The 27,608-nt window shown below is 39.7% G+C and overlaps 1 protein-coding gene across 13 annotated transcripts in view; it reads left to right on the forward strand.

Annotated features, from left to right (window-relative positions):
- MAGI2 (membrane associated guanylate kinase, WW and PDZ domain containing 2) overlaps window positions 1-27,608 on the forward strand; it is a 1,452,748-nt gene that overhangs the window by 1,306,278 nt on the left and 118,862 nt on the right. For all 13 annotated transcript variants that reach the window (XM_044947150.2, XM_025292002.3, XM_025292003.3 and 10 more), the window contains 3 exons: window positions 376-550; window positions 7,104-7,323; window positions 7,732-7,875. In XM_044947150.2, coding sequence (XP_044803085.2) covers window positions 376-550; window positions 7,104-7,323; window positions 7,732-7,875 — 539 coding nt within the window. The remainder of the gene's footprint in view (window positions 1-375; window positions 551-7,103; window positions 7,324-7,731; window positions 7,876-27,608) is intronic.

Genomic DNA, 27,608 nt, shown 5'->3' on the forward strand with positions numbered 1-27,608 from the left:
CATTACAACCAAAATGTAATGACTAAAACACTTTGCTTCAGCAAGTAATGATAGAACAAGTAGAATATGTTTTAGAGTCCTTTGAATTATTTTTCATAGTTTTAATACTTTTTATTGTAATCTTTTCTTCTGACAAAAGATGAGAGATTCTTGTTCATAACCTTGTTCAGCAGCCTTATCATTTATGAAAGAATACTAATTATAGGAGGGTATTAGAGCTTGCTAAGTTTAAGCTGTTATCTTAAAGCCTAACAGAAACTAGAAGAACTATAGCCTTGAGTCATGTGAGCAGGCAGAGGAACCATCTCTGGCCACCTCTTGCCCTTTATCAAATGCCAACCTGACTTCATTTGCCTCTTTGGTTTCCCACTGCAGAACTCAACAGCCCCGCTTCAGCACCCAGCTCAGAGAAGCAGAGCCCCATGGCCCAGCAGCACAGCCCCCTGGCCCAACAGAGTCCTCTGGCCCAGCCCAGCCCGGCCACCCCCAACAGTCCCATCGCCCAGCCAGCTCCGCCTCAGCCTCTTCAGCCTCAAGGACATGAAAATAGGTAAAGTTTCCTCTGTTTTTTCTAATTCTGAATAGTGAGGGAAGTATAAGGAGAGAGTTTGGGACAGGACAGAACACAGGCAGGAGAGAGATTTTCAAAAAGTAAAATTACCACGTGCACCTTTGTGTGATTTCATGATTGTGTATATGTTATAAACATAGTTTCGTTAGCAAATGTAGATGTTTGTCCTTCACAATAAGAGAAGCTTTCCTGAGTAAACAGTGCATGGTTGCAGATAAGTAAGGGGTTAACTAGCTGAAGAACACATTAAAGAGAGTAAGATATACAGTATTCAGTAGCATACAGTAAGGCCCTTTGGCAGGAGGGAGCATGCAAGCATGAGAGAGGAAATAAGGCCAGTGTAGGGGGTGAGGAAGCGGGAGCATAGGTTGGAGGGACCCACCCTAAAGGGTCCTGTAGACATGTTATAGATTCTGATCTTTATCTTAAGTGTAGCGAAGAGGTTTTTGCAGGGTTTTAAGCTTAGGACTGACATCCTTGGATTAGCTTTGCAAGACTATCTCTCAGTTGACCCCTTAGAGAGCAGACTGGAGGCTGATCAAGATGAATATGGTTAGATGTGGCCACCAAGTCCACCAAGTCACTGATGGCCCAGAGAATAACGGTGGCATGGAGGGGGAAATGCTGAAGAATTTGTGAGCATGAATATAAGTTAGTCTTTTCACTGCATTTTACCTTATGTCCACCTCCCCACAGTCTAATGAGATCCTTCCGTCTCACATCATGAACGAATGTGATCAGGTGCTATGAACTTCCAGAATAAAAGGATGCCATAGAAAATCAATGCCGTCTTCCTCTTGAGACTTGTGTGTAACGGGGAGCCTGAATTAGGTGCAGCCATTAAAGACAGAGATGAGGACGTGCTCCCATGTTGTTTTCACCCTTTCAAAGGAGAAAAATAGAACAACCCACAGGAATATCTCTGAAAACAAAACCCTCACTGGTCCTTTTCGTGATTCTAATGTTTTCTGAACATCTGCTACCCATCTCCTGCCTCCCCTGTTAGTGAAGATGAAGTGAGACCCAGTTTTTGAGTCCCAGAACTCTCTAGGTTTATCACTCAGAATGTTGCAAAGCAAATATTTTCCTTGTGCCACAAGTGTTCTTTCCGTGAAGCCCAGTCCTATTCTGATTTCTCCCATTTCCTTTCTTAGAGAAGTAAATGTCTGTTGTCCTCTGCTGTTTATGGTTTTAATATTGTCCAGAGAAGAACAAAGACTAAGTCCCAAAAAGTAAATGATACAGAGGCAAGAATCCAAGAGTCCATAAGAGGAGTGTGTCCTGGGTGCCTTGGTAATAATTCCCCGATGTGCTTGCTTTCACCGTGTGTGCTTTGGACAGATCACACTGACTTTCCCCAGGATTCATTTTAGACTTGGGAGGAGGGATCCAAGTGCTCCTGCAGTTCCTGAGCCAGCTTCAGACGCCACTGCTTCTTGGCTCTGCCTCTGTCAATTAGCTTCCCAGACACAATCCCATCTTCCCTTTGTGGATTAGACTTTGCTGGAATCAGGCTCTTGCTTCTGGCCTGGGGGTGGGTAATCTCATCGCTGCAGTGTAATAGTTCAGCGGGGAGAATGGCACTGGGGAGAGGCCGCTACCCTGTCCCCATCAGCTACTAGTTACAACAGGGACTCAGCCCCTGTCACAGAAACAGCAGCCTTTGGATGTTTTGTTTGTTTGTTTTTTGCCTGACTTCAGGATAAAATATTTCCTAACTCTGGAATTAACAGATTGATCCAATTTGTTTTATAGATTACTAACAGATAGTTAGTAATCTATCTGGACTGTAAAGAAAGCTGAGCTCACAGAATTCTTAGCTGTTTTTGCTTCAGTAATAGTAAATGTCTGGAACGTGCCCATTCCAATTCTAGGGCCCTTTTCCTGAGACTCACGTTTCCTGGCTTAACTTTTTGATTGCTAGTAGGCAGATCTTTTTCCAAATGAATGAAATAATTCTAAAATCTTACAGAACCGTTTTTCTAGAACCATTTTTCTAGCTTCATTTCAAGATGTTCATGGTGTCAGAGAGAAACTCTGCCTTTTTCTAGATCAGGCTACAGATGTCTGCAAGGCAACTTGTATGCCAAGCACAGTATGAATTTCCTATTAGTTCATTTGTACAAGTGCCCACCTACATGTCAAATTGAGCCAGTTTCCATGTTAAAGTGAGATAAAATAAAATGACAATCTGCTTGCAGATTTTCTTATATGAGTTAGAAGAAGTGAATATTTTACCCCATCTTATTTATTCTTGAATTGGCTTTCTCCTGACGTGCTGCACACCTCTATTCACTTCTCTCTTAACATCCTTTTGGTGTGTGCTCTGGAAACAAAATAATTTTGATATGAACATAAGCAAAACATGGAGAAGCATTTTTTGCAAACAACAAAGAGCCCTTGTGTAATATATTCAAAAACTAAGTATAAATAGCAGAGTTCACCTTCCCAGCAAAAGCAATTATTATTTACATGTCTTAAATATCAAGGTCAGTGGAAAGCATTTGAAATTGACTTCTTTCAGAGACTTTGTATACTCAATGCTGAAGACTGGAAGCAATTCTTGAAAGGCCCACATGAGGCAAAATCCCACCATAATATCCCCTACCATAAGAGCAGCATTTTTTGATTCTGGAACTTATACCATAAAATTCTCCTAGAATTTGCCATTAGCAATCTGGTTTTATCATCTCTAAAGTCTCTTTAATAATGTAATTACTAGCTACAAAGAGTTATACTAGTATACAACCTACAAAGGTTATCCTTTCATAAGTAAGGGAACTACCATCAGTAAGAAAAATATCAATAACCTCAGATATGCAGATGATACCACCCTTATGGCAGAAAGTGAAGAGGAACTAAAGAACCTCTTGATGACAGTGAAAGAGGAGAGTGAAAAAGTTGACTTAAACACAACATTCAGAAAGCTAAGATCATGGCATCTGGTCCCACCACTTCATGGCAAATAGATGGGGAAACAATGGAAACAGTGACAGACTTTTTTGTGTGTGTGCTCCAAAATCACTGCAGATGGTGACTGCAGCCATGAAATTAAAACACACTTGCTCCTTGGAAGAAAAGCTATGACCAGCCTAGACAGCAAATTAAAAAGCAGAGACATTACTTACCAATGAAGGTCTGTCTGGTCAAAGCTATGGTTTTTCCAGTGGTCATGTATGGATGTGAGAGTTGGACTGTAAAGAAAGCTGAGCTCTGAAGAACTGATGCTTTTGAACTATGGTGTTGGAGAAGACTCTTGAGAGTCCCTTGGACTGCAAGGAGATCCAACCAGTCGATCCTAAAAGGAAATCAGTCCTGAATATTCATTGGAAGGAATGATGCTAAAGCTGAAACTCCAATACTTCAGCCACCTGATGTGAAGAACTGACTCAGTGGAAAAGACCCTGATGCTGGGAAAGATTGAAGGCAGGAGGAGAAGGTGATGACAAAGGATAAGATGGTTGAATGGCATCACCGACTCTATGAACATGAGTTTGAGTAAGCTCCAGGAGCTGGTGATGGACAGGGAAGCCTGGCGTGCTGCAGTCCATGATGTCGCAAAGACTCAGACATGACTAAGCGACTGAACTGAACTGAAGTAAGGGAACTCTTAAGAGACTTTGAAAAGTAATAATAATAATCCTGAATTTTCCTTAAAATAAACTGTTTCACAAATTCAGAGTAACAACTTTTGCCCTAACTAGTATGTCATTCACTTAAAAGTTAGCAATACTCATAAAAATTTGTGTATTTTTCTTATTAGAGAATTCTTCAGTGTGTTGTTCAATGTAGAATCCTGACACATGGCACTGTCAAATGAAATCTGAATGCTGAGAGGCAGGCTTGGATGGCAGCTGTTACAAGTTCTAACTGTCCCTATTTCTAGGCTCTGGGGAGACTCTTAACATTTCACCCTCTTTTGCTGTACTTCATGACACATCCGGTTGAAAAGGAAGCTCATAATGGATATTTCATACCAGCACCACAGAGATAATGAAAATAAAGTGACTGTGCTATAGCTTAAAACAATGTGACATTTAAACCACCAAGCAAACGATTTCTAGAAAGGAACCGACACCCGCCAACGAATGTCACCGTCTAATTCCTTTTGTTTAATTCATGCATTTGCATAGTTGAGTGTCTTTTTCAAAGCATCTTTTAAATAATTATGTTCTCAGCATGCACACTCTCAGTAGGTGAATGGACAGCTTGCTGAAGTATAAAGCAGAGCCTGAATTATGCATCTTGCAAAAGGAAAGTGTCACTTCTGTTAGTTAAGCAACTAATGGGAACTACTTAACCCTTTATTAAAATAACTGCATCGCTAACCCCCTCAGTTCAGTTCAGCTCAGTCCCTCAGTCGTGTCCGACTCTCTGCGACCCAGGAATCGCAGCACACCAGGCCTCCCTGTCCATCACCAACTCCCAGAGTTCACTCAGACTCACGTCCATCGAGTCGGTGATGCCATCCAGCCATCTCATCCTCTGTCGTCCCCTTTTCCTCCTGCCCCCAATCCCTCCCAGCATCAGAGTCTTTTCCAATGAGTCAACTCTTCGCATGAGGTGGCCAAAGTACTGGAGTTTCAGCTTTAGCATCATTCCTTCCAAAGAAATCCCAGGACTGATCTCCTTCAGAATGGACTGGTTGGATCTCCTTGCAGTCCAAGGGACTCTCAAGAGTCTTCTCCAATACTACAGTTCAAAAGCATCAATTCTTAGGTGCTCAACTTTCTTCACTGTCCAACTCTCACATCCATACATGACCACTGGAAAAACCATAGCCTTAACTAGACGGACCTTTGTTGGCAAAGTCATGTCTCTGCTTTTCAATATGCTATCTAGGTTGGTCATAATTTTTCTTCCAAGGAGTAAGCATCTTTTAATTTCATGGCTGCAGTCACCATCTGTAGTGATTTTGGAGCCCAGAAAAATAAAGTCTGACACTGTACTCCAGTACTTTGGCCACCTCATGCGAAGAGTTGACTCATTGGAAAAGACTCTGATGCTGGGAGGGATTGGGGGCAGGAGGAAAAGGGGACGACAGAGGATGAGATGGCTGGATGGCATCACCAACTCCCGGAATTCACTCAAACTCACGTTCATCGAGTTTCAGCTTTAGCATCATTCCTTCCAAAGAAATCCCAGGGCTGATCTCCTTCAGAATGGACTGGTTGGATCTCCTTGAAGTCCAAGGGACTCTCAAGAGTCTTCTCCAACACCACAGTTCAAAAGCATCAATTCTTAGGCACTCAGTATGGCATCATTAATAAGATAAAGCAAAAAAATTATTACCATGTGTAGAGGCTACTGAACTCTATTGTTCAATGCCAATTGCCAGAACAGTGTTCTACATAATGAGCTACTTAGAGATATAGGTCAATTAAAAAGTACATTCTGTATAATAATAAATTTATCTAGAGTTAATATGGAGGATTTGAGAAAACGTTTAGCAACAAGGAAAAACTCAAATGTCTCAGGAAAATGGGTTCAAAACCAGCAGAGTGAATTCCAGGAGTTGGTGATGGACAGGGAGGCCTGGTGTGCTGCGATTCCTGGGGTCACAAAGAGTCGGACACAACTGAGCGACTGAACTGACTGACTGACTGAATGGTAGGCATTGACTGCTTCAGCCCTTTTGGAACCTGGAAACTCCTCATTTTAGAGCAAGTTGGATCTACAAAACAGAACTTAAAAACTAGTTTTGGCCTCTTTTGCAGAGTCGGACATCACTGAGTGACTGAACTGAACTGAACAGTGACTTTCTGCCTGATTTGTAGTTAGTGATTATACTTTACTTTCACTCCCTTAACCTCTGTAAGATACTCAAATTCTGCAAGCTAACAGGTTAAACTAACCTTTAATTAGATATTTGTAGGGCTTCACTGGTGTCTCAAATGGTAAATAATCCACCTGCAGTGCAGGAGACCTGGGTTCAGTCCCTAAGTTGGGAAGATCCCCTGGAGGAGGGCATGGCAATCCTCTCCAGTATTCTTGCCTGGAGAATCCCCGTGGACAGAGGAGCCTGGTGGTCTACAATGGGGTCACAAAGAGTCAGACATGACTAGGAGACTAAGCACACAGCACAGGGTAGAGATCACTTAAATTGTCTTTTCATGAAGTAATGAATGCTGTGTATGTGTGTGAGATAGAGAGAGAAAAATTCAAAGAGTTTACTGATATTAAGACAATCTGCTGTTTGGGTATGTATAGTTAAGTATGTGAGTTAAGCTGCAGTGGCCCAGCTTTTAAATAGCCAAGTCAAAGAAGGTGGTCCATAAGTCCTTTTTCACAAAGTTCTGATTGACCATCACTTTTACTTTGATTTCTTAAGTGGCCCAGTGAAAAGTATATAATATGGCATTTGTCAAAGATTTTCAAATAATGCTTATCATTTATTTAATCTTCTTGTAATCCTGCATATGCAAAAGAACCACCAATAGGTGTGGCTTGTACATGCTTGGAGGTCCTAAGATTATTCTAATCTCTTTAGAATCCTGAAATACCAAAGCAAGTTTCATTTCCCTTCATCTAGTTACAGATCAGAAGTAAAAGCGAGGCAAGATGTGAAACCAGACATCCGACAGCCTCCATTCACGGACTACAGGCAGCCTCCACTGGACTACAGGCAACCCCCAGGAGGGGACTACCCGCAGCCCCCACCCTTGGACTACAGGCAGCCTCCGCTACTGGACTACAGGCAGCACTCCCCAGACACCAGGCAGTTCCCTCTGTCAGACTACAGGCAGCCCCAGGTACCTCAAAGACCCCACTATGTTCATTTCATTTTTCTAATCAGCAGACCTGTACTTCTCACACACACACACACAACTCAGGTGCATTTATTTATGGTGCTCAGCAGCGGTGAATGAGAAAATTCAGAGAGATAATACCACTGAGGCCTATGTGCAGTAGTTACATGTTTTCCACATAAATGGATAAGAACTAAAGTCCACAAGCTACGCAGCAGTTATTTTAATGACCAAGGAAACTGTTCTGATCTGCTCAAACCTTTGGAATTTTGTCTTGAAGTCAGATTACTCCTCACGATATCTCGTCAGTTGGATCACAGTAACTATGAGAGAGGAGAACAGAGGGACTGACCGCAGAAGCTTCTCTGATATTAAACAATTGTTCATTCCATTTTCTCCCCAACCCCAAAGGATTTTGATTATTTCACTGTGGACATGGAGAAAGGAGCCAAAGGATTTGGATTCAGCATTCGTGGAGGAAGGGAGTACAAAATGGATTTGTATGTGCTGAGATTAGCAGAAGATGGGCCAGCAATAAGGAATGGAAGGATGAGGGTAAGAACATTCTCTTTTTATGCTGCTGCTGCTAAGTCGCTTCAGTCGTGTCCGACTCTGTGCGACCCCACAGATGGCAGCCCACCAGGCTCCGCCGTCCCTGGGATTCTCCAGGCAAGAACACTGGAGTGGGTTGCCATTTCCTTCTCCATCTCTTTTTATAGAATTGCTTAATTCTGAAAGAAACACCTATTGTGGTATTGATGCAGTGCTAAAGCCCACTATTAAGCAAACTGACTTGGTGTACATGTTGCCTTCTTTCCATTTCACAGTCCAGTATTCTAAAGGTTTGGCCAAACAAGGTTTAAGACTTATCTCTCATTTTCTTTCTTATGTCTTCTAATTGACAACTCTCAGTATGATGGTTTATGTATATGTTTCTCTAAAGAGCAACTTAAAGAAAATGGACAAAGTAAACAAGTCTAAGAGATACCTTGAAATGCAAATGTGGCTCCATAATCTTTTGTGTGGTTTGAGGATTGAGTTTTCATCTGAGACTGAATCTTTTGAAATTTATTTTTAGCGTCATGCTTTTTTCTTCACATGGTTTTGTGTTTCTTTGGAAATAGTTCTTTTGAGTTGACTGACTTTGGGTTTGATATTGGGCAAAAAGAAGCAGGAGAACGGGGGATGAAGCTTCTTGGATAAATGTTGCCCTTAAAATGGTAGCAGCCAAAAATTTTCCAATTAGAGTGTAAGTTGAGGGTAGATTTTTAATATAATAGTTACTTTGAGGCATCTAGTTGATGCATAACTAACTCTTCACCTAGGGGTACAAAACAACACTTGACAGAAATATAGAACATTAGTCAGTCTCTCTATAAAATGTCATCCAGGAAGCACACACTAAAGGTTAGTTATTATAAGTAAAATCTAGAATTATTCTTGTCCTCCTTCCTTGCCCTTTAAGTTAATACAGAAAAGCTGTGGTTCTTGAGTTCTAGAGCCTCTGATTCTTCTACTGTTTTACCAACCAATTGCTCCTGGCAATGGAATGAACCTGTTATTCCTGCCACCAGGTCTGCCATTTCTGTAGTCTCATTTTCAAGTCAGTGAATCATCCACAGTGCAAAAGTAGAAAGTGCAAATGTGTCTATTTTTCTCCCTCCCTTCACAATCCTTTGACAACTGGGGAGTCTCCAGGGGATTTGAACCCAGGCAAGGCTGACTGCAGAGAATAACAGCCCCTGCCCTGATTTAGCCCCAAGCTCCTCTTAACATCCTCTGCAGGTGGTTTTAGGATTAGTCTCTACCTGGTTTCTTGGCTCCCAGCTTCCCTGGGAAGGGCAACAGAGGGCACTTTCTTAACATGCTGCAAAGCCAACTCACGAGTGGTTCAATAGAACGAAATTCATCTTTGCCGTGCAGGTGAACACAGCACAGCGCAGAAGCTGTGAGTAAAATGACCAGAGCTCCGTTAGAGAGGACCACCCCACCACCAGCCCACAAGTGGATTTTAGAGTCATGGGCTCCAAAAGGTGGCCACGGTTTATAACAAATGGTCTAGTTGACTTCTGAATATATTCAGTTCTCCCAAGGCACAGAAGCCTAAATATAGAAGCACTCTTGCGTAAAAATGAATGTTCTTTCTTGTAGAATTTAAACCAGAGCAGTAGTTCTCTGCTGTGTGGTCCCCTGGCATCAGCTTCCCCTCGAGGGGACATGTTAGTTAGCAGCACAACATGGAGCTGCATCTCCTGGATGCGCGTCTCAGAGCCACTGAATCAGAAACTCTAGGACTGAGGCCACCAGGCTGTGTTTGTGCGATCCATCTCCCAATGAATCTGGTACAAGGTGACGTTTGAGAACCAATGAGCTGGAGGGAAGCTGGGGTGACATAGGTGCGGCACAGTGAGGACGTGTGTGACCCAGGCTCTGTTCATTCCCCCTAGACCCTGTCCAGGGAGTCTTCCCGTCCACTGGTTTACCTCAGGTCTCTAAATCCATGTAAAAACAGATTTAGAATTCTGTAGACAGGTGCTCAATTTTATGAAAGCTGTTTTTCTTCTGGCAGGTGATAAAAATGAGTCTTCTACCTGGGTTTCAAAAAATGGTACTTTCACTCTTTGTCAGTGATTATAAAAATCAGCAATATTTCCTCATTTTTGGTGTCATTTTTATATAGCAACATATTCTTCCTGTGTACAAGCTGTCCAAAATAAGTTATTATGGCCAGTTTTAGATATTATGGGTCTTTATTTTAGACTACTATATACATATATATTTCTAACATTTAATTCTCAAGGAAAACAAGTCACTTGAGAGTCACAGAAATTCTGGAGATCAGATTTTACTGGTTGATTTTATCTCTGATCTTTAAAATAAGGCTAGGACTTGTCAGGGATGACTTTTTTCTACTGTTATGGTTATACTTAATATTCAGACTTTTTTTTTTTTAACTTATGGATTCTTATGGCACCAACAGAGAACTTGTCTAGGGTAACAAACTCCATGTCAGGGAAGAAAACTACTTCACCATATAAGTTCAGAAGTACTTGTATTAGCTACTTTGAATGTGATAAATATTTTGTATCTACAAAATTAAAGATTAGCAATTGTTCTTGATCATAGCACATAATTAATTCAGATTTTATTTTCATGTTTGATATCAAATTTCATCACTTAAAGCTAATCTTTTCTACCTTCATTAGTATTTACTAATTAGCAATAATGTTTATTTCACAGATATGTTTAAATTATTTCAGCAAGGAACAGGATAGATTAATATTTGCACAACTCAGTGGTTTGATTACTTTAAAATCATGCATAAACTGGATAACATATAGGTTACCAATATGGAAATTTAACAAATAAAAGTAATTAGGAATTCATTTTTCATCTTACTATAACATCCCCCCTTTATACCATTATTGCCCAGGTCTATATCTGTGTGTATATGAATCTGGGCAACAGTGGTAAGATCTACATATGTGTGTGTATATATATATATATATATCTTAAAAACTGTGCAGATGATCCTTATAAGACAGCTGCTCATTCCATGGGTATTATGGCTTAGTTTAGAAAGTTCCAAGACCTCTGAGAAAAGTAGGTGAACTAGAGATGCATGAGCTACATTAAAAATAAGTTCAAGATGAGAAGCTGCTGCTGCTGTTGCTAAGTCACTTCAGTCATGTCCGACTCTGTGTGACCCCAGAGACTGCAGCCCACCAGGCTCCCCCGTCCCTGGGATTCTCCAGGCAAGAACACTGGAGTGGGTTGCCATTTCCTTCTCCAATGCATGAAAGTAAAAAGTGAAAGTGAAGTCGCTCAGTCGTGTCCGACTCCTAGTGACCCCATGGACTGCAGCCTACCAGGCTCCTCCGTCCATGGGACTCTCCAGGCAAGAGTACTGGAGTGGGGTGCCATTGCCTTCTCCCAAGACGAGAAGCTAGCACAGGTTTTTCCCAACCTTTAAACTAGTCAGGCACATTTCTCCTTGTTAATTGTGATTTCTTCACCTTCATTCTTAATGCATTATCGACTAAACATGCTCTTCATGATCAAGTAATTTTGGAACACAGTGTATAGCTGCCCCCACCTTTTTTGTGATCGGAAATAGAAGGGAAAATCAGGAAGTATCTGGTAATAGCATGGTGTCTTAGATTTAACTCAGTACAGTAAAACTGCCCAACTCAGAATCACTACACAAGAGCTAGGTGATTCTGAAAAATCATTTCATGTAATAGTTAATGAATTTCTGTGCCTGAGGATTAGGGCTGTAACACTACTTTTGAACACTGAGTTAATGCACAGGTGTTAGCCTCTGAACCTGAGACTTTTCCTGGGTGTTTTATGTTAGTCTTGCTTGTAGGACAGTGGTGGTTTGTGCCAGTTTAGTAGTACAGGACTTTGCTGAGATTACAGAGAAGCCAGGTAAAGTGAGAGTCAAAGAAGGTGGCTAGCACCAGTGTGAAAGCATCCCCCTTACACTGGGGAGTCTAATAAATGATGCCATAGATATGGATTTGTAAAGAATGTGCTTAGGCATCCGAGTGACCTCCTGGGCATCCAAGAGAAATGCCAAAAATCTTTCCTCCTCAGGGGTTCTCTCATGGATCTGGTGAGAGACAGGTAGACATATCCCAAAAGTGGGTCCCAGGTGAATTATTTCACTCTTGTCTTTCTGGGCATCTGCAGCAGGGACAGTTATCTTAGCAGAGATCTTTGGCAAATTAGACTGTCTGACTTTCAAATTGATTAAGAAGTACTTGCAAAGAACATGATTTTTTCTTCTTCTTCTTCTTCCTTGGAAAGTACTATACGCTTACTCAATTTTTTGGTTAAATAAACACTTTCTTTCCACTTGAAACAAGAGTCAGATCAGGCAAGCATCCTGATAATACTTTTCCTAGTAAGGTCAATGGATTCCTTCAAAATATGAGAACGTACCAAAAGCAAACCACAATCAGAAAGTAGTGAGGAAAATAATGACTCTTTCTGAGGGTCAAATGTACAAGGCAAGTCTAGATACAGAGGAGAGGATAAGAAAATCTTTTTCAGAAGATCAATTTGATGTTTATTTTAAAAGATTCTAAAAACCTCTTTATCAGAAATGTATAAGCATAACAATAAATGAATTTAAAGATTTACTAAAAATATAACTATTTTGATCCCTTCTAAATCCGCAGCCCTCTCTCAATCTCCAAAAAAAGCAAACATGATGGAAATGGCAACCCACTCCAGTATTCTTGCCCAGAGAATCCCAGGGACAGAGGCTACAGTTCATGGGGTCACACGAGTAGGACACGACTTAGCAACTAAACCACCAACAACAACCATTTAACATTAATACCTATGAAACAGGAAGGATTATATCTATTAATACCATATAGAGTTGTTGGGAAAGTGTAAGCAGTTTTTCGGGAAGTAGAATTGATTTTTCTTATTAAGACAAAGAAGGGAGGTATTAATTTATGAGTGACTTACGTTATTGAGAGACTTATACATGAGAATATGTCATGAAATGGAACTTGAATAGCATAGTGCAATTAGAATAAACACTACGAAAAGCAATGTGAAACATAATTTCATGAAATACTGACTTTATTTAAAAAATTAGAGAGTAGCAAGTTTTGACTTTAATTACTAGCTAATGTTTTAACACTATGTAATAAAAATTAAACACACAAAACAATCTGTAAATGTAGAAAATAAGGGGAATGGGAAATAGAAACATAATCATCCTGTCTGATTGCTCTTCCTCAGTCATTCAAGAAGGGTGACATCAGAAGAGAAACACAAGTGACATTAAGATTTCAAGGAAAAGTTTAAGAAAGGATTAGAACATATTAATAATCTGTTTTTAAAAGAAGACTTTTTAAGTTTATAAAAGAGTCTAATAAAGTTGAGAGAGATAAAATGTTCATAACTGATGAATAAATCTCTGGTACAAAGCTCTTAGGGACACAATCTAATTAAAAACTGAGTATAAATAGAAAGCACAGGCAAAGAATAATGACTGTATGAAGTGATTTACCGGTGAAGCTCAGTGAAGCAGGAATCTAAGAAATCAAGAGACTTCTGGAGGGAAGAGATAGTGCTTAAAGAAAAATCTGAGAGTCAAGTTAGAAGACAACTGAAAAAAGATCAAGTTTGAAAGGTAAAATGTTTCCTTGAATATTTACCTTGAAAAGGTAAACTATTTCCCTGTTTCCATAAAAGTAGACTACATTCCCTATTTCATAAAATGCTTTTTTTATTTTCAAGAAATAGCATCATTTTTCACTTAGCCACCTTAATAACTGGGTAGTAGCTATCTGTGCCTACTTAGCATTGCATAAACTTATTTATAAAATGGTTTATCTTCTTCCTGAAACTCATATGTGACAAAGTCAACCAGGAGTGGGCCTTGAGATCACCTACAAAAATTTGTAAGACTGAACAATGTGTGAAAAAGATACTGCTTACCCATCATTTTCTTTCTTTTTTAATGAAAAAGCAACTTCCCTGATGGCAGCTTCTCTTAAATTCATCACCTCTCCTGTGGACAAGACACGGCTAGCCTGTGACTATAGAAAGTATTCTACTTTATATTGTTTTAATTAAACATAAAACCAGAAGAACATTTCTAACATATGTAATAGTATAAACACTAACAATGATTCAGGCACCCGTGAGCCCTTATCCCAACTTAAAAAAGCAGAACATCTCCAGTCTCCCGTGATCCCATTCTCCTCCCACTCTCCAGCCCCCAGAGGTAACCAGCACCCTAAATATTATCATTCCTTCTGGTCTTACCACACATGTATGTACCTCTCAACTGTATCATTTAGTTTTGTACACTTAGTGAACTTTACATGAATAAATCTCACTGTACATGTTCTTCTCTGTGGTTTACTTTTTATATATTATGTTCATAGCACTCATCCAAGTTGATGCATGAAGATGTAAATTATTCCATGGTATGAATATGCTACAGTCTCCATTAGTTATAAATGGAAAGTTGAAGTTTTCTGTATTAGTGGACACTGGACTTTTTCCATTTTTTTTTTTTTTTTTGCAACTAATACTATCCTGCTGCACATATGCACAACCTTCTCTAGACTAGACTATATACCTAGGAGAGCATATATTTAACTAAATAATACAAAGATATTTTCCTAGGTGGTTGTACAAATTTATACTCATACTGGCAATATGAAAGTTTCCCTTACTTTACATCCTCACAAGACTTGTACTTCAGGCTTTTAAATTCTTATTTTGGTAGGTAGAAAATTATATATAAATGCAAATATAAACCTATTTCTTGATTACAAATAATATTTCTTTTCTTTTCTTAGGTTTATTGGGCTTTATTTCCTCCCAAATAAAGATGTATATTCATATCTTTACCCCACCTTCTGTTAAATCATTCCTTCTTTTCATATTGATTTTGAGCCAAGTATTTATATGTTCCTGATGATGGTTTTTCATTGATTGATGTGTTGCAAATATCTTGTTCCACCTTATGGCTTGTAGTTTCACTTTCATTATGATGCCCTTTCATAAACAGAAGATCTTAATTTTAGTGTAATTGACTTAATCAGCCTTTTCTTTTATAATTTCTGCTGTCTGTGTCATCTTAGAAAAATCATTCCCTAAGTCATATTCTTGAAGACCCCCTACATCTTCTTCTAAAAGTCTTATAATTTTGCTTTTTCAAATCTGTCTTTAATTAGGTAGAATTGATTTCTGCATGTGGAAAAAGGAAGAAATCCAATTTCAGTTTTCCATATGGATAACCACCTGTCACAGCATCATTTATTGGGTATCCTCTCATTTCCCTGCAATCTGCAGTGACAGCTCCATAGTAAATACGATGGGCTGTTTATAGGTTCCTTATACTGCTCTACTGGTCTGTTTGTCTACACCTACATCAATACTATACTTATCTACCTTTTAATAAGTCTTGAGTTTTGATGGAGACACTTCCTATCTCCTCATCCAGACATACATCTTAATTCTTCAGCAGTGTCTGAATTTTCTTGGACCTTAGCCCTTCCATATAAAATTTTAGCAGTTTCTTGTCCTGTTGGGGTTTTTATTGGAATTGCTTGGAATCTATAAATAAAAGTGGAAAACCTTATATCTTTATAATATTGAGTCTTTCTATCTGTGAGCATGATATAATCTATTTATTTTGATTTTCTATAAAGTGCTTAAAGTTTCATAGTATTTTCCATAATTTTGATAGATTGAGTCTAAGCATTTGCACATTTTCTTAATACTTTTACTCTTGTATTTTAATGTAATATTGAAATTAACTGTACCAATAAAAAAAAAACCAGTTGATTTCTGTATATTGATCAGTTGTATCATACAAAATTACTAAATTCATATTAATTCAAATAACTTATCTGTAACTTCCTCTAGATTTTCTACATAGATACTCAAATTTTCTGTGTCTTTCAAGTCCTTTTATTTATTTTTATTATTTTATATATTTATTTACTTGGTTTTCAGTATGATGCTAAATAGAAGTGGTCAAACAAGCACTCATATTTATTTCTAATCTTAAAAGGAATGCTTTCACCATTAAGCATAATGTTGAATGAATTTATATAAATAAGCTTTATCAATTAAGAATGTTCCATTCTATGGATAAGGAAGTTTTGGTACATACATACAATGGAATATTACGAACACAACAGGACCAATTGAGAAAGTAGCATTGACGCATACACATTTCCATATTAAAGTAGATAGCCAGTGGGAAGTTGCTATACAGCACAGGCAGCTCAACCCGGTGCTCTGTGACAATCTAGAAGGGTAGGATGGGGGTGGGGAGGGGTGGAGGTTCAAGAGGGAGGGGATGTGTGTATGCTCAAGGCTGATTCACATTGTTGTATGGCAGAAATCAACACAACATCTTAAAGCAGTTATCTTCCAATTAAAAATAAATTCAAAAAAAAGAATATTCCATTCTGTTACTAGTTTGCTAGATAGTTAATTATGAATACATGTTGAATTTTGTGAACTATTTGTACATCCACAGAAAGCATATAATCTTTTCCCTTTAATATGCTAATTAATATAATTAAGAATATTATTCATATATTAATGGAATTTTATGTTAAATCATTCTTGATTTCTCAGATAAGCTATATTTATTCATGATAATCTTTTTGATGCATCATTCAATTCAATTTTCTGTTATTTCCTTTAAACTATTTGCAGCTTTATTCTTAAGTAAGGTTAGCCTGTAATTTTCTTTTCTTGAAGTGTTGGTGAATAATTTCAACATTAGTGTTATACTAGTCTTATTAAGTGAGAAAGAATAATCCCTTTTGCTATTGTCATCATTATTGTTATCTGGAAAAGCTTATGTAAGTTGAGAATTGTCCTTGAGTGTTTGGTAGGACGAACCTGTAAATCCATCCAGATCTAGTATATTTTCTTTATGTGAAAATTTTAAACTACATTATGTTTCTATAATAATTAGAGTATTCTTTAGATTCTCTGTTTCTTCTTGGATCAATTCTGATCATTTTTTTTTGATAATTTATTTCATCTTAGTTTTCAAAGTTTCTATAATATTATCTTATTATATTTTTAATATTTAAAGATTTTTGTTTATGTTCCCTTCTCATTTATCTGACTATTGTGTATGTATGTATTCTTTCTGTTTTTCTTTGTTAATCATGTCAGGGGATTTGGCCATTTTTTTATTCTTTTAAAGAACCAGCTTACATATTTGTTCTCTGGCTTATTCATTTATTTTTATATTTGCTATTTCCTTGGCTCCATTTTCTTTGGGTCAACTCTGTTCTTATTTTTCTTGTTCCTTAAGTTGAATGCTTAGATCAGTAGTTCTGAAGTTTTCTTTATTTCTATTAATAATGTACAAATTTAAGGCTGTAGTTTCAATATATAGTATGCTCATTTTTTTAAAGTTATAAATATATTCTGATTTCCACTATGACTCATTCCACTGTTTTCTTTTTCATTCATGGATTATTTAGAAGATGTGTTTGGTTTTTATTCCTAAGAGTATGGGAATTTTTTGGTTAGTTGTCTCTTCTTGATTTCTAATACAATTCCATTGCCATAAGAGAATATATTCTATATGATTTCAATCTTTCAAATTTGTTGTGGCTTACTCTCCAAGCTTACGTGTATTCAGGTTTTTTATATGATCCATATGTGCTTGAAAAGAATGTAAGAATGTGCATTCTGTAATTACTGAGTGCAATATTCTATAGCTGTGTTTACCTAAAGCTTAGGTATTGTGTTATTCAAATAGTCTCTATTCTCAATAATTTCTATCTGATATGTTATATATTGAACTAGGTGCTTTAAACTTTTTTTTGTTAAAAATCTTCTACATTTTTCTTTGATCTGTAAAGCTTTACTTTATGTTTACTGTGTTATTTGGTACTCAGATATTTGTTATATTTTCCAGGTAAATTGAATCTTTTATCATATGCAGCAACCTATCACATCTCTGTCAGTGCTTTTTACTTTCAAGTCTGTTTTGTCTGATATTAGTAAGTACACTAAGTTTTCCTTATCTGGTGTGTCTTCTATCCTTTGTTTTCAACTTTTTGTGTCCTTATATTTTATGTGTTTCTCTGGTCTGTGTAGCTATTTTTGTATTTTTTAAACAATATGTCTTCACTAAATCATTATAGTCAATTTACATTAATTTTGATTACCAATAATTTTATTTGATCCTATTGTTTATTCTGTTCCTTTTCTGTCCCACTCTTTTTGTTCTTTTTAGCTTACTTTGAATAAGTCTTTGGGTTTCCAGTTTATGCAGGTATCTCCTATTTATAGCGCCAAGCTGTATTTTCTATTCCTGATGCCCATCCATCAGAATGGAAACAGGTTTCCCAGAAAAAGGTAAAACTCTGTTTGGCATTTGTTTGCCTCCTAAGAGTCCTACCTACATTCACTTTGTTTTTGGCATCAGAGGAGCCTTTAGTTTCTTGCTTGTTCAGCAATGGTAATTTGGGTTATCTAACCCAGCATTTTGCTAGAAGCAAGTTTATGTCACATATATCCTTAATGACCAAATTATGGTTGCTAAAACTATCTCCTGCCTTAGAACTGTCAATTAATCTCCCTCTCAGTGTCTCTATTTAAGAACCCCAGAGGGTACCCTCCATGTGCCAGCTACAGTCATTCTGTAGCCTGTCTTCTTCTCCATCTCCAATTCTACTGCCCTCTGCCCATATAGCCACTGATGAGTTCTTGCTCCAGCCCTGCTGAGACCTCCACAGCTTGGCCCTTGGGTGGGACCAAGGTGTCCAGCCCCTGTGATGTACACTCTGCTAGGTTCTGGGCAGAGAGAAGCATGGCTCCCTCCTCACCCCCAGCCACTCTTTGCCTCCTCTGCACTCCAGTAGCTCTGCTTTGCCCACAGTCTCACAAAGCTTAGGGGTGGTCACTGACTCACTGCCTGCAGGAACCAGGTAGGGAACAGAACAAGTGAAGAACACAGGGCCCTTGGCCTTCCTAAGGAGCAGCCTCTACTGCCAAGGCCAACTGAATCTGTGGGAATGCTGTCTTCCTCCTTTTAAGTCTTCAAACTTTCAAGAGAAAGAAAAAATCTGTATTCTTAAGAATCAGCTAGACTTGAAAAAATTTTTCATTTAAAAAACCTGCACAAGCCAAACAAGTCTCCAGAAGGTGTGGGGTTCACAGCTACCCCATTTCTATCACCTATTGTAGACAGATCCTAAAGCAAGGGGGAGGCAGAATGGCTGAGGGCAGGGATGGGAAAGCAGCTCCTATTCTAGGGACCCAGGGTCTGGGGACCCAGTGGAGTCAGCCAGTAGTATGCTGGTGTAACTAGTACTCTTGTTTTTTCTTACTCCAGTATTACTGGTGTAACTTTTAGGAAAAGCGAATGCAGGACCGCTCAAAATGTTTCAGCATTGTGCATGGTGAGGAAAATCTTGGGAAAATTTTGATCTTCTGCCTCCTCTTTGTACTTGAAATTTTAAAGATGGTTTTCACTCCTAGAAAACTTATTTTGATGGCCCAAAATGATTTTGTATTTGTCATCTCCTGCCAGATCCTAGAGAAATCAGTTCTGAGAGGGGCCATGTTTAGTAGGGTGCATATTCCTGCTGACCGTGCAGAAGAACCCAACTTTGTCTTCCATGGACCAGTATTGTTTGTCTAGGCCATGAATGCATGGGCCTGCATAGCTGCCTGAATCTGGTGAGGAGCCCTTTTCATATCTAGCTTGCATCCTGCCGTTGAGTTTGAGTAGCATGACATACTGTCTTGAATGAATATGCCCTGAGTCTAGAGAAACAAAGCAAAGAATCTGTCTCCCTTAGCAACAAGAGACTCTCTCACACAGAATTTCCCCACAGGAGGAAAAAGTTAGGTTAAAAACAGTGAGATACACCCATCCATGGGTCTTGGCTTGAAGAGTCTATCTCTGGTAATTGACATATGTCTGTGAAGAACTACATTCACTTCATTTATGTTTAATCATCTAATCTAAGATACTTTCATTGTCACTTAAATTCACACAGTTTCTTCCTTACCTTGAAGACTGGCTTAGAAGGAAGTTCTTATCTGTCTTAGTGACTTCTTAGGCTACTCCCTACGTTGGTCCCTTTCCTTCTTCCTCTGTCTACTCCTCCCTTATCAGGAAATACGGGGTACTAGAATGGCGGGAGCCTGGAAGACCTGATATTCAAACTGGCTCAACAACTCACTGCCTATCTAGCTCTGACCTTGGACAAGTTACCCTGTCATACAGCTGTTTCTATAGCTCCAAACAAATACCAGGCCTCCTGTGGGCAGCTTCAGGGGTACACACATTGGGGAAAAAGAGTCCTCCTAGCCAGCATGACCAGTTGAATCAACCCTAGCAACTCATAGAATGATAGCATGTCCACATATCCCATAAGTTATTCAATAGAATCAATTTTATTTATCTGTAAAATGGGAAAATATTTTCCCAGAAGGGGAAAATGCCTGCTTCAATACTCCTGAGTTTCCATCTGTTCTTTCTCTTTCTCCTGCTCCTCAAGGCTTATGCTTCTATTAAAATACTCAGTAGTCTAAGCTGGAGATACAGAATGCATTTTTTTAAGTAAATGTGGAGATCAAGAGGCCATGAAAGCTTTGAAAATAAAAATCAACATGTATTTACCTCCCCCCTCCCCCGTCTATTAGATAAAGCGGCTCCTTTTGAAAATGCAAAAGGAGCACTGGTCTATCTGCCCAGTGCTTAAAAACCTTCAGTGGCACCCCATTTCTTTCAGGGTAAAGATCAGACCCACCCAAGGCTATCCATACCCTGCATATTCCAGCTCTGTCTCCTTCCCCAGCTCAGCTCACCTGGGCTCCCCTGCTTTCCATGCAGCTGACAACCAGGCTCTCTCAGTCTCTGATAGTTCACATGCTTCCCTCTCCTCTTCATGAGATTATCTCCTCCTTGTCCTTCTCATCCCAACTCAAACATCTCATCCCCAGAGAAGGCTTCTCGTCTCCCCTCTCTGATCAGGTCATATCTGCCTGTCACAGGTGCTTCATAGCATCTTTCCTACTGCTCGTTTTACATTTATGTGTGATTATGTTATGACGTTTGTCTCTCTAGAATATAAGCTCTGTGGGAGTGGGAGCCATGTTGCTCTGTGCTCCCCACTGTACCCCTGTGCCTGACACATGGTGAATGCTCAGTAAACATTTACTGCTGAATGAATGCATGAACAGAAGCCTTTGAAGGGCAGGATACAATAAGCAAGCTCACTAAGTTTGGAGATAGTTTGTAATTTCCTCAATTCTGTCTCGTTGCAACAAAAATTTGAAGCGACGGACAGACCAGTGTTACAGCTCAGTTTTATTTAGAAAGTAAAGGAAAATACATCCTTGAGGCATGAGGGCATGCCGACCCAAAAGACATGAAAAGAGAGGCCTCTGTCCCAATTTTGACTCCTCTTTTTATGTTTTTCTCCTTCCCCTGGGCCTGCCCTGTGTAAATTAGGCTAGCCAGGAGTGCTGTTTGTTTTACCTGTGGTCCTCACTCCAGTCCTCCTGGGACCTTCCTTTGTTCTATTTTTGCAAGCTTTTCCCTTCCTTGTCTTTTAATCACTGCCATTCTGGGCTCCTTTTTCCTATTCTAACTACCTAACATTAAGTACATGACCACAAAGGCACCTGATGACCAGGCCGTGGGACTTCATAGATAACTAAGTATATGAATACACAGGGCAAATTCAGTCTAACTCATGGTGAGCTTCTTATGCCCTAGTGCCTCATTGTAAATGCACCATTGTTTTGAGGCTGTATTTAATTATTACAGATTTTGCAGTGTCAAGGAGATGGTATATGCAAAAGCTTACTGTGCCTAATATTATTTAAATACCCTTAATCTTAAATTACATGACAGTTCATGTCTTGCCTTCCTCATCTGTAAACTCCTTATCACCAGATGGGAATGACAAGGTAAGAGTGGAAAATAAGGTAAAATAAGGTCAAACAGGAAATAATGAAGAACCTCAAAAGCATGAGGTATGCGATACATGACAGAATAAAGGGTTACAAGACAGGTGTGCCGGAGCCTATTAGAAGAGGTCCACAGGAGAGCAGTGTAGTTGGCCGAATGATGAAACAACAGAGCTTGGCAGAATATTCCAACTCTGCAGAGCTGAGTTCCTATCAGGTCAATGCAGATAAATGAGGTAAGGAGTTGATAAAATCGAGAGCATGAGAGAAGAGAGATAACAAGTGCTTAAGAGAGGAATAAAGCAGTCTAACTGGAGAATCAAAGCAGTTGTCTGGGCTCAGGTAGATCATTTCAGGAACCCTGCCTTGCAAAGATCACCTACCCGATGTTTCATCACCTTCGGGTGCTGACACTCAGTAAACACAGAAAGCTTATCCTGCATGAAGCGTGAGCCTTTACATGTCATCACAGCCCTTATCACTCAGCCGCCCATCATCTCTCAGCCGTCACTCTGAATCACCCTTCAGATCATCTGCAAAAGTGAGGCTTTCCCTTTATTGTTTGATTCTGCTCCGTGCCTTTTATGAAGAAAAAGAAAAACCCTCACAAAGATCAAATCCATTACCTTTCTATTTTCAGAGTCTGACCTATGAACGCTGTTAAATGTGCTATGCGAGTTCCTTTCAGGAATGAGGGAGAGCGTTGCTTTGATTAAAGAAGGAGTCAGAGGCAGCAGAGCCGGCTCACTGGCTCTAGACTCCATTGTCAATTATTTAAGGCTCATTATCCCACTCGGGGAGGGCTCCAGTTTCTCTGCCCTGTTTCTTCTTCTATGGGATGCCCAACTTTGAACCATTTCAAAAGCAGATTCCCATGAGGGCTAGTTAAAGGTTTGATAAGAAATCAAAGGGTTAGTGTTAGGATTGCATCTTGGTGGGGAAAGAGACAGAAGAAATTGAATAAATTGGAAGTTAGGAGAATCTTCGCATTTTAATTATTCTTTTTTTTTTTTTTTTTTTTTTTTTTGCCTATGGAAAAGAATGAGAACATTTACAAACCACTGCTGTGATCTGACAAACACATTTTACTTGCCTCTTCAATGAGAGGAGGATTTGTGAGTATAGATTCCTCTTTTCTACTAAATCATCATTTCTCCGTCTGTATCTGAGAATAAATCAAGATTTCTTCCCTCTTCATTCTTACGAAGTGTCTTCCCAGTGTTTATGCAAAATTGGTATTCTGCCTGAGATTTTTTTTTTTTTTTTTTTTTGTCATTCCATCTTTCCCTTAGACCTAAAGCTTTTCTTCTGAGTAGGTAGAGAGTCACTCAGTTTGCTCTGTCTACTCCTCTTCTTCTCTTTTAATCAGGAAAATGGACACAAAATACATCTTGATCCTTATGCACACAGGACTTTGCACAGCAGAGCAAACAGTACTGCCCTTATCTTGACACAATGCCATCTTAGTGTCTCATGTCTTTGTGTAATGATCTGCCAAAAGGGTGACTATGCCACTAATCTTTAGGACACTGTCAACAATATTAGTCTATTGCAGGATGTAAAGGGGATTCTTCAACCTATTAGCATGACTTTGCCTTATTCTTCTTGAGAGAAGAACAATTGAGCACAGAAAGGGAAGTTAAAGTCAAATGAACAGCAGAGCAATTCAGAAGCTCTCAAGAGCCAGGCTCTCTTGTCTTCAAATGTGAGTCCAGGTCATTCATGCTTCTTCTCCGGGGTGCCCTGGTGTCTTGCCCTTTGGCAAAACAGCATCCTCAGTGCACAGCCTGTTCATTCCCTGGGGCTGCTGCCTGGTGCCTGCACTATTGAACAAAGAAATGGCCTCTGTTCCTGCCTGCAGAAGGTTGCTGCCTCCTTCTCTGGGATTAAAAGGTCGTTACTGTGTCTGGCTCCTGACTGATTCAACTTGACAAGATACTGGTTTTTCAGTAAGTTCTTCTGTATATTGGAATCCGCCAGCTGTTTTTGACCCTGTGTGAAACAGCACAATCTCCTAGGCAGGCTTGTCTCATTACTGGCCAGCTTTAGGAGTTGTGGACTGACATCCCTTCTAAATGCCTAACCTGAATTTCTGACTGCCTGTTGGATGTCCAAGGCACTCATTTTCCATTTCAAACCAGCCACCACTTCTTGACACAATGCCCTCTTAGAGTCTCACTTCTTTGTGTAATGATCTGCCAAAGCAGTAACTATACCACTGGTCTTTAGGACACTGTCAGCAGTATTAGTCTCTTGCAGAAGTAAAGGAGACTCTTCAACCTATTAGGATGACTTTCCCTTGTTCTTCTTGAGAGAAGAGTGATTGAGCTCAGAAAGGGAAGTTAAGGTCAAATGTAAAGAAGCAAAGAGAGACAGTATTAATGACTACTGAAAAGTGGGTCATTTCCAAATATCATCTTCCTAGCTAAAGAGAGAACAAGCAAGGAAGATTGAGAGGTGTACCTGATACCAAAGGGAACTGGGGAGCAAACTGCTGAGTCAGTGCTTGGAGTTAGCTATTCAGAGTGTGCTGGGTCCTGAGCAGAGGCTGGCATGGAGGAAGCCAGAGTACAGTGCCTCAATCTGTCCTTCTGGAAATGGATATATACTTCAAGGATGTTATTGTTGTTCAGTCACCCAATCATCTCCAACTCTTTGCAACTCCATGGACTGCAGCATGCCAGGCCTCCCCATCCCTTACTGTCTCCCAAGGTTTGCCCATGTTCATGTTCATTGATACCATGCAGCCATCTCATCCTCTGACACCCTCTTCTCCTTCTGCCCCCAATCCTTCCCAGCATCAGGGACTTTTCCATTGAATTGGCTGTTCTCATCAGTTGACCAGAATACTGGAGCTTCACCTTCAGCCTCAGTTCTTCCAATGACTATTCAGGGTTTATTTCTGATGGGTTTGATCTCCTTGCTGTCCAAGGGACTCTCGGGAGTCCTTTCCAGCACCACAGTTCAAAGGCATCAACTCTTTGGCACTCTGCCTTCTCTACGGTTCAGTTCTCACAACTATCAGTGACCACAGGGAAGACCATAGCCTTGACTATATGGACTTTTGTCAGCAAAATAGTGTCTCTTCTTTTCAACACACTGTCTAGGTTTCTTACAGCTTTCCTGCCAAGAAGCAGTCATCTTCTGATTTCATGGCTTCAGTCACCATCCGCACTGATTTTAGAGCCCAAGAAGAGGAAATCTGTCACTACTTCCACCTTTTCCCCTTCTATTTGCCATGAAGTCATGGAGCTGGATGCCATGATCTTAGTGTTTTGTTTTTTTTTTTTTTTTTTCAATATTTAGTTTTAAGCCGGCTCTTGAGCTCTTCTTCTTCCCATCAGAGGCTCTTTAGTTCCTCTTCACTTTCTGCCATTAAGGTAGTGTCATCCTCATATCTGAGGTTGTTGATGTTTCTCCCACCTGTCTTAATTCCAGCTTGTAACCCATCCAACCTAAACTTTCTCAAGAAGTACTCACGTGTGAGTTGAATAAAGAGGGTGGCAGCACAGCCCTGTTATACTCCATTCTGGATCCTGAACCAAGCAGTTGTTCCATAGGGTTCTAAATGTTGCTTCTTGACCTGCACAAAGTTTTCTCAGCAGTCAGGTAAGATGATCTGGTATCCCCATCTCTTTGAGAGCTTTCTACAGTTTGTTATGATCCACACAGTCAAAGGCTTTAGCGTAGTCGATGAAACAGATACAGATGTTTTTCTGGAATTCCCTTGCTTTCTGTATGATCCAGCAAATGTTGGCAATTTGATCTCTGGTTCCTCTTCCTTTTCTAAACCTAGCTTGGACATCTGGGAGTTCTTGGTTCACATAATGCTGAAGCCTAGCATGCAAGATTTTAAGTATGACCTTAAACTAGCATGGACATTGAGTGCAATTGTCCAACCATTTAAACATTCTTTGGTACTACCCTTCTTGGGAATTGGGATGAGGATTGACCTTTTCCAGTCCTGTGGCCACTGCTGGGTCTTCCAGATTTGCTGACATATTGAATGCAACACTTTGATAGCATCATCCTTTAGGGTTATGAATAGCTATACTGGAATTTAATCATGTCCACTAGCTTTATTGGCTGGAGTGCTTCCTAAGGCCCACTTGACTTCATACTCCAGAATGTCTGGCTCTGGGTGATTGACCACACCATCATGGTTACCCGGTTCATTAAGATAATTTTTTTGTACAGTTCTTCTTGTGTTCTTACCATCTCTTCCTGATCTCTTCTCTGTATACTAGATCTCTACCACTTCTGTCCTTTATTGTACTCATCTTTGGGCAAAATATTCCCTTGATATTTCTAATTTTCCTGAAGAGATCTCTGGTCTTTTCCCTTCTGTTGTTTTCCTCTATTTTTATGCACTGTTCATTGAAGAAGGCCTTTTTGTCTCTCTATGTGATTCTTTGGAACTCTGCATTTGTTGGAGGTACCTTTCCCTTTCTTCAAGGATCCTTATGTCAAATCCCAAATTATACTTTCTTGTCTTTAATTTCACTGCCATTGTCACGATACAGACCCTCATTTGTTAGCCTGAAATGTCCCAGTAAACAGATAGGTCCCACTTGTCTCCCATTTCTCCTGTTCATTCTTTATACTACCACCCAAATTATATGTTCCTGAATTGCAGGTATAATCAAATATCAGTTCAGTTCAGTCACTCAGTCGTGTCCAACTCTTTGCAACCCCATGAATCACAGCATGCCAGACCTCCCTGTCCATCACCAACTCCCGGAGTTCACTCAAACTCGTGTTTATCAAGTCGGTGATACCATGCAGCCATCTCATTCTCTGTTGTCCCCTTCTCTTCCTGCCCCCAATCCCTCCCAGAAAAAGGGTTTTTTCCAGTGAGTCAACTCTTCGCATGAGGTGGCCAAAGTATTGGACTTTCAGCTTCAGCATCAGTCCTTCCAAGAACACCCAGGACTGATCTCCTTTAGGATGCACTGGTTGGATCTCCTTGCAGTCCAAGGGACTCTCAAGCGTCTTCTCCAACATCACAGTTCAAAAGCATCAATTCTTTGGTGCTCAGCTTTCTTCACAGTCCAACTCTCACATCTATACATGACCACTGGAAAAAACCATAGCCTTAACTAGATGGACCTTTGGCAAAGTAATGTCTCTGCTTTTCAATATGTTATCTAGGTTGGTCATAACTTTCCTTCCAAGGAGTAAGCATCTTTTAATTTCATGGCTGCAATCACCATCTGCAGTGATTTTGGAGCCCCAAAAAATAAACTCTGACACTGTTTCCACTGTTTCCCCATCTATTTCCCATGAAGTGATGGGACCAGATGCCATGATCTTCGTTTTCTGAATGTTAACTTTTAAGCCAAATTTTTCACTCTCCTCTTTCACTTTCATCAAGAGGCTTTTTAGTTCCTCTTCACTTTCTGCCATCAGGGTGGTGTCATCTGCATATCTGCGGTGATTGATATTTCTCCCAGCAATCTTGATTCCAGCTTGTGCTTCTTCCAGCCCAGCGTTTCTCATGATGTCCTCTGCATAGAAGTTAAATAAGCAGGGCGACAATATGCAGCTTTCACATACTCCTTTTCCTATTTGGAACCAGTCTGTTGTTCCATGTCCAGTTCTAACTGTTGCTTCCTGACCTGCATATAGGTTTCTCAAGAGGCAGGTCAGGTGGTCTGGTATTCCCATCTCTTTCAGAATTTTCCACAGTTTATTGTGGTCCACATAGTCAAAGGCTTTGGCATAGTCAATAAAGCAGAAATAGATGTTTTTCTGGGACTCTCTTGCTTTTTCCATGATCCAGCAGATGTTGGCAATTTGATCTCTGGTTCCTCTGCCTATTCTAAAACCAGCTTGAA

Source organism: Bubalus bubalis, chromosome 8 (assembly GCF_019923935.1).
Source record: "Bubalus bubalis isolate 160015118507 breed Murrah chromosome 8, NDDB_SH_1, whole genome shotgun sequence".
Lineage (NCBI taxonomy): Eukaryota > Metazoa > Chordata > Mammalia > Artiodactyla > Bovidae > Bubalus > Bubalus bubalis.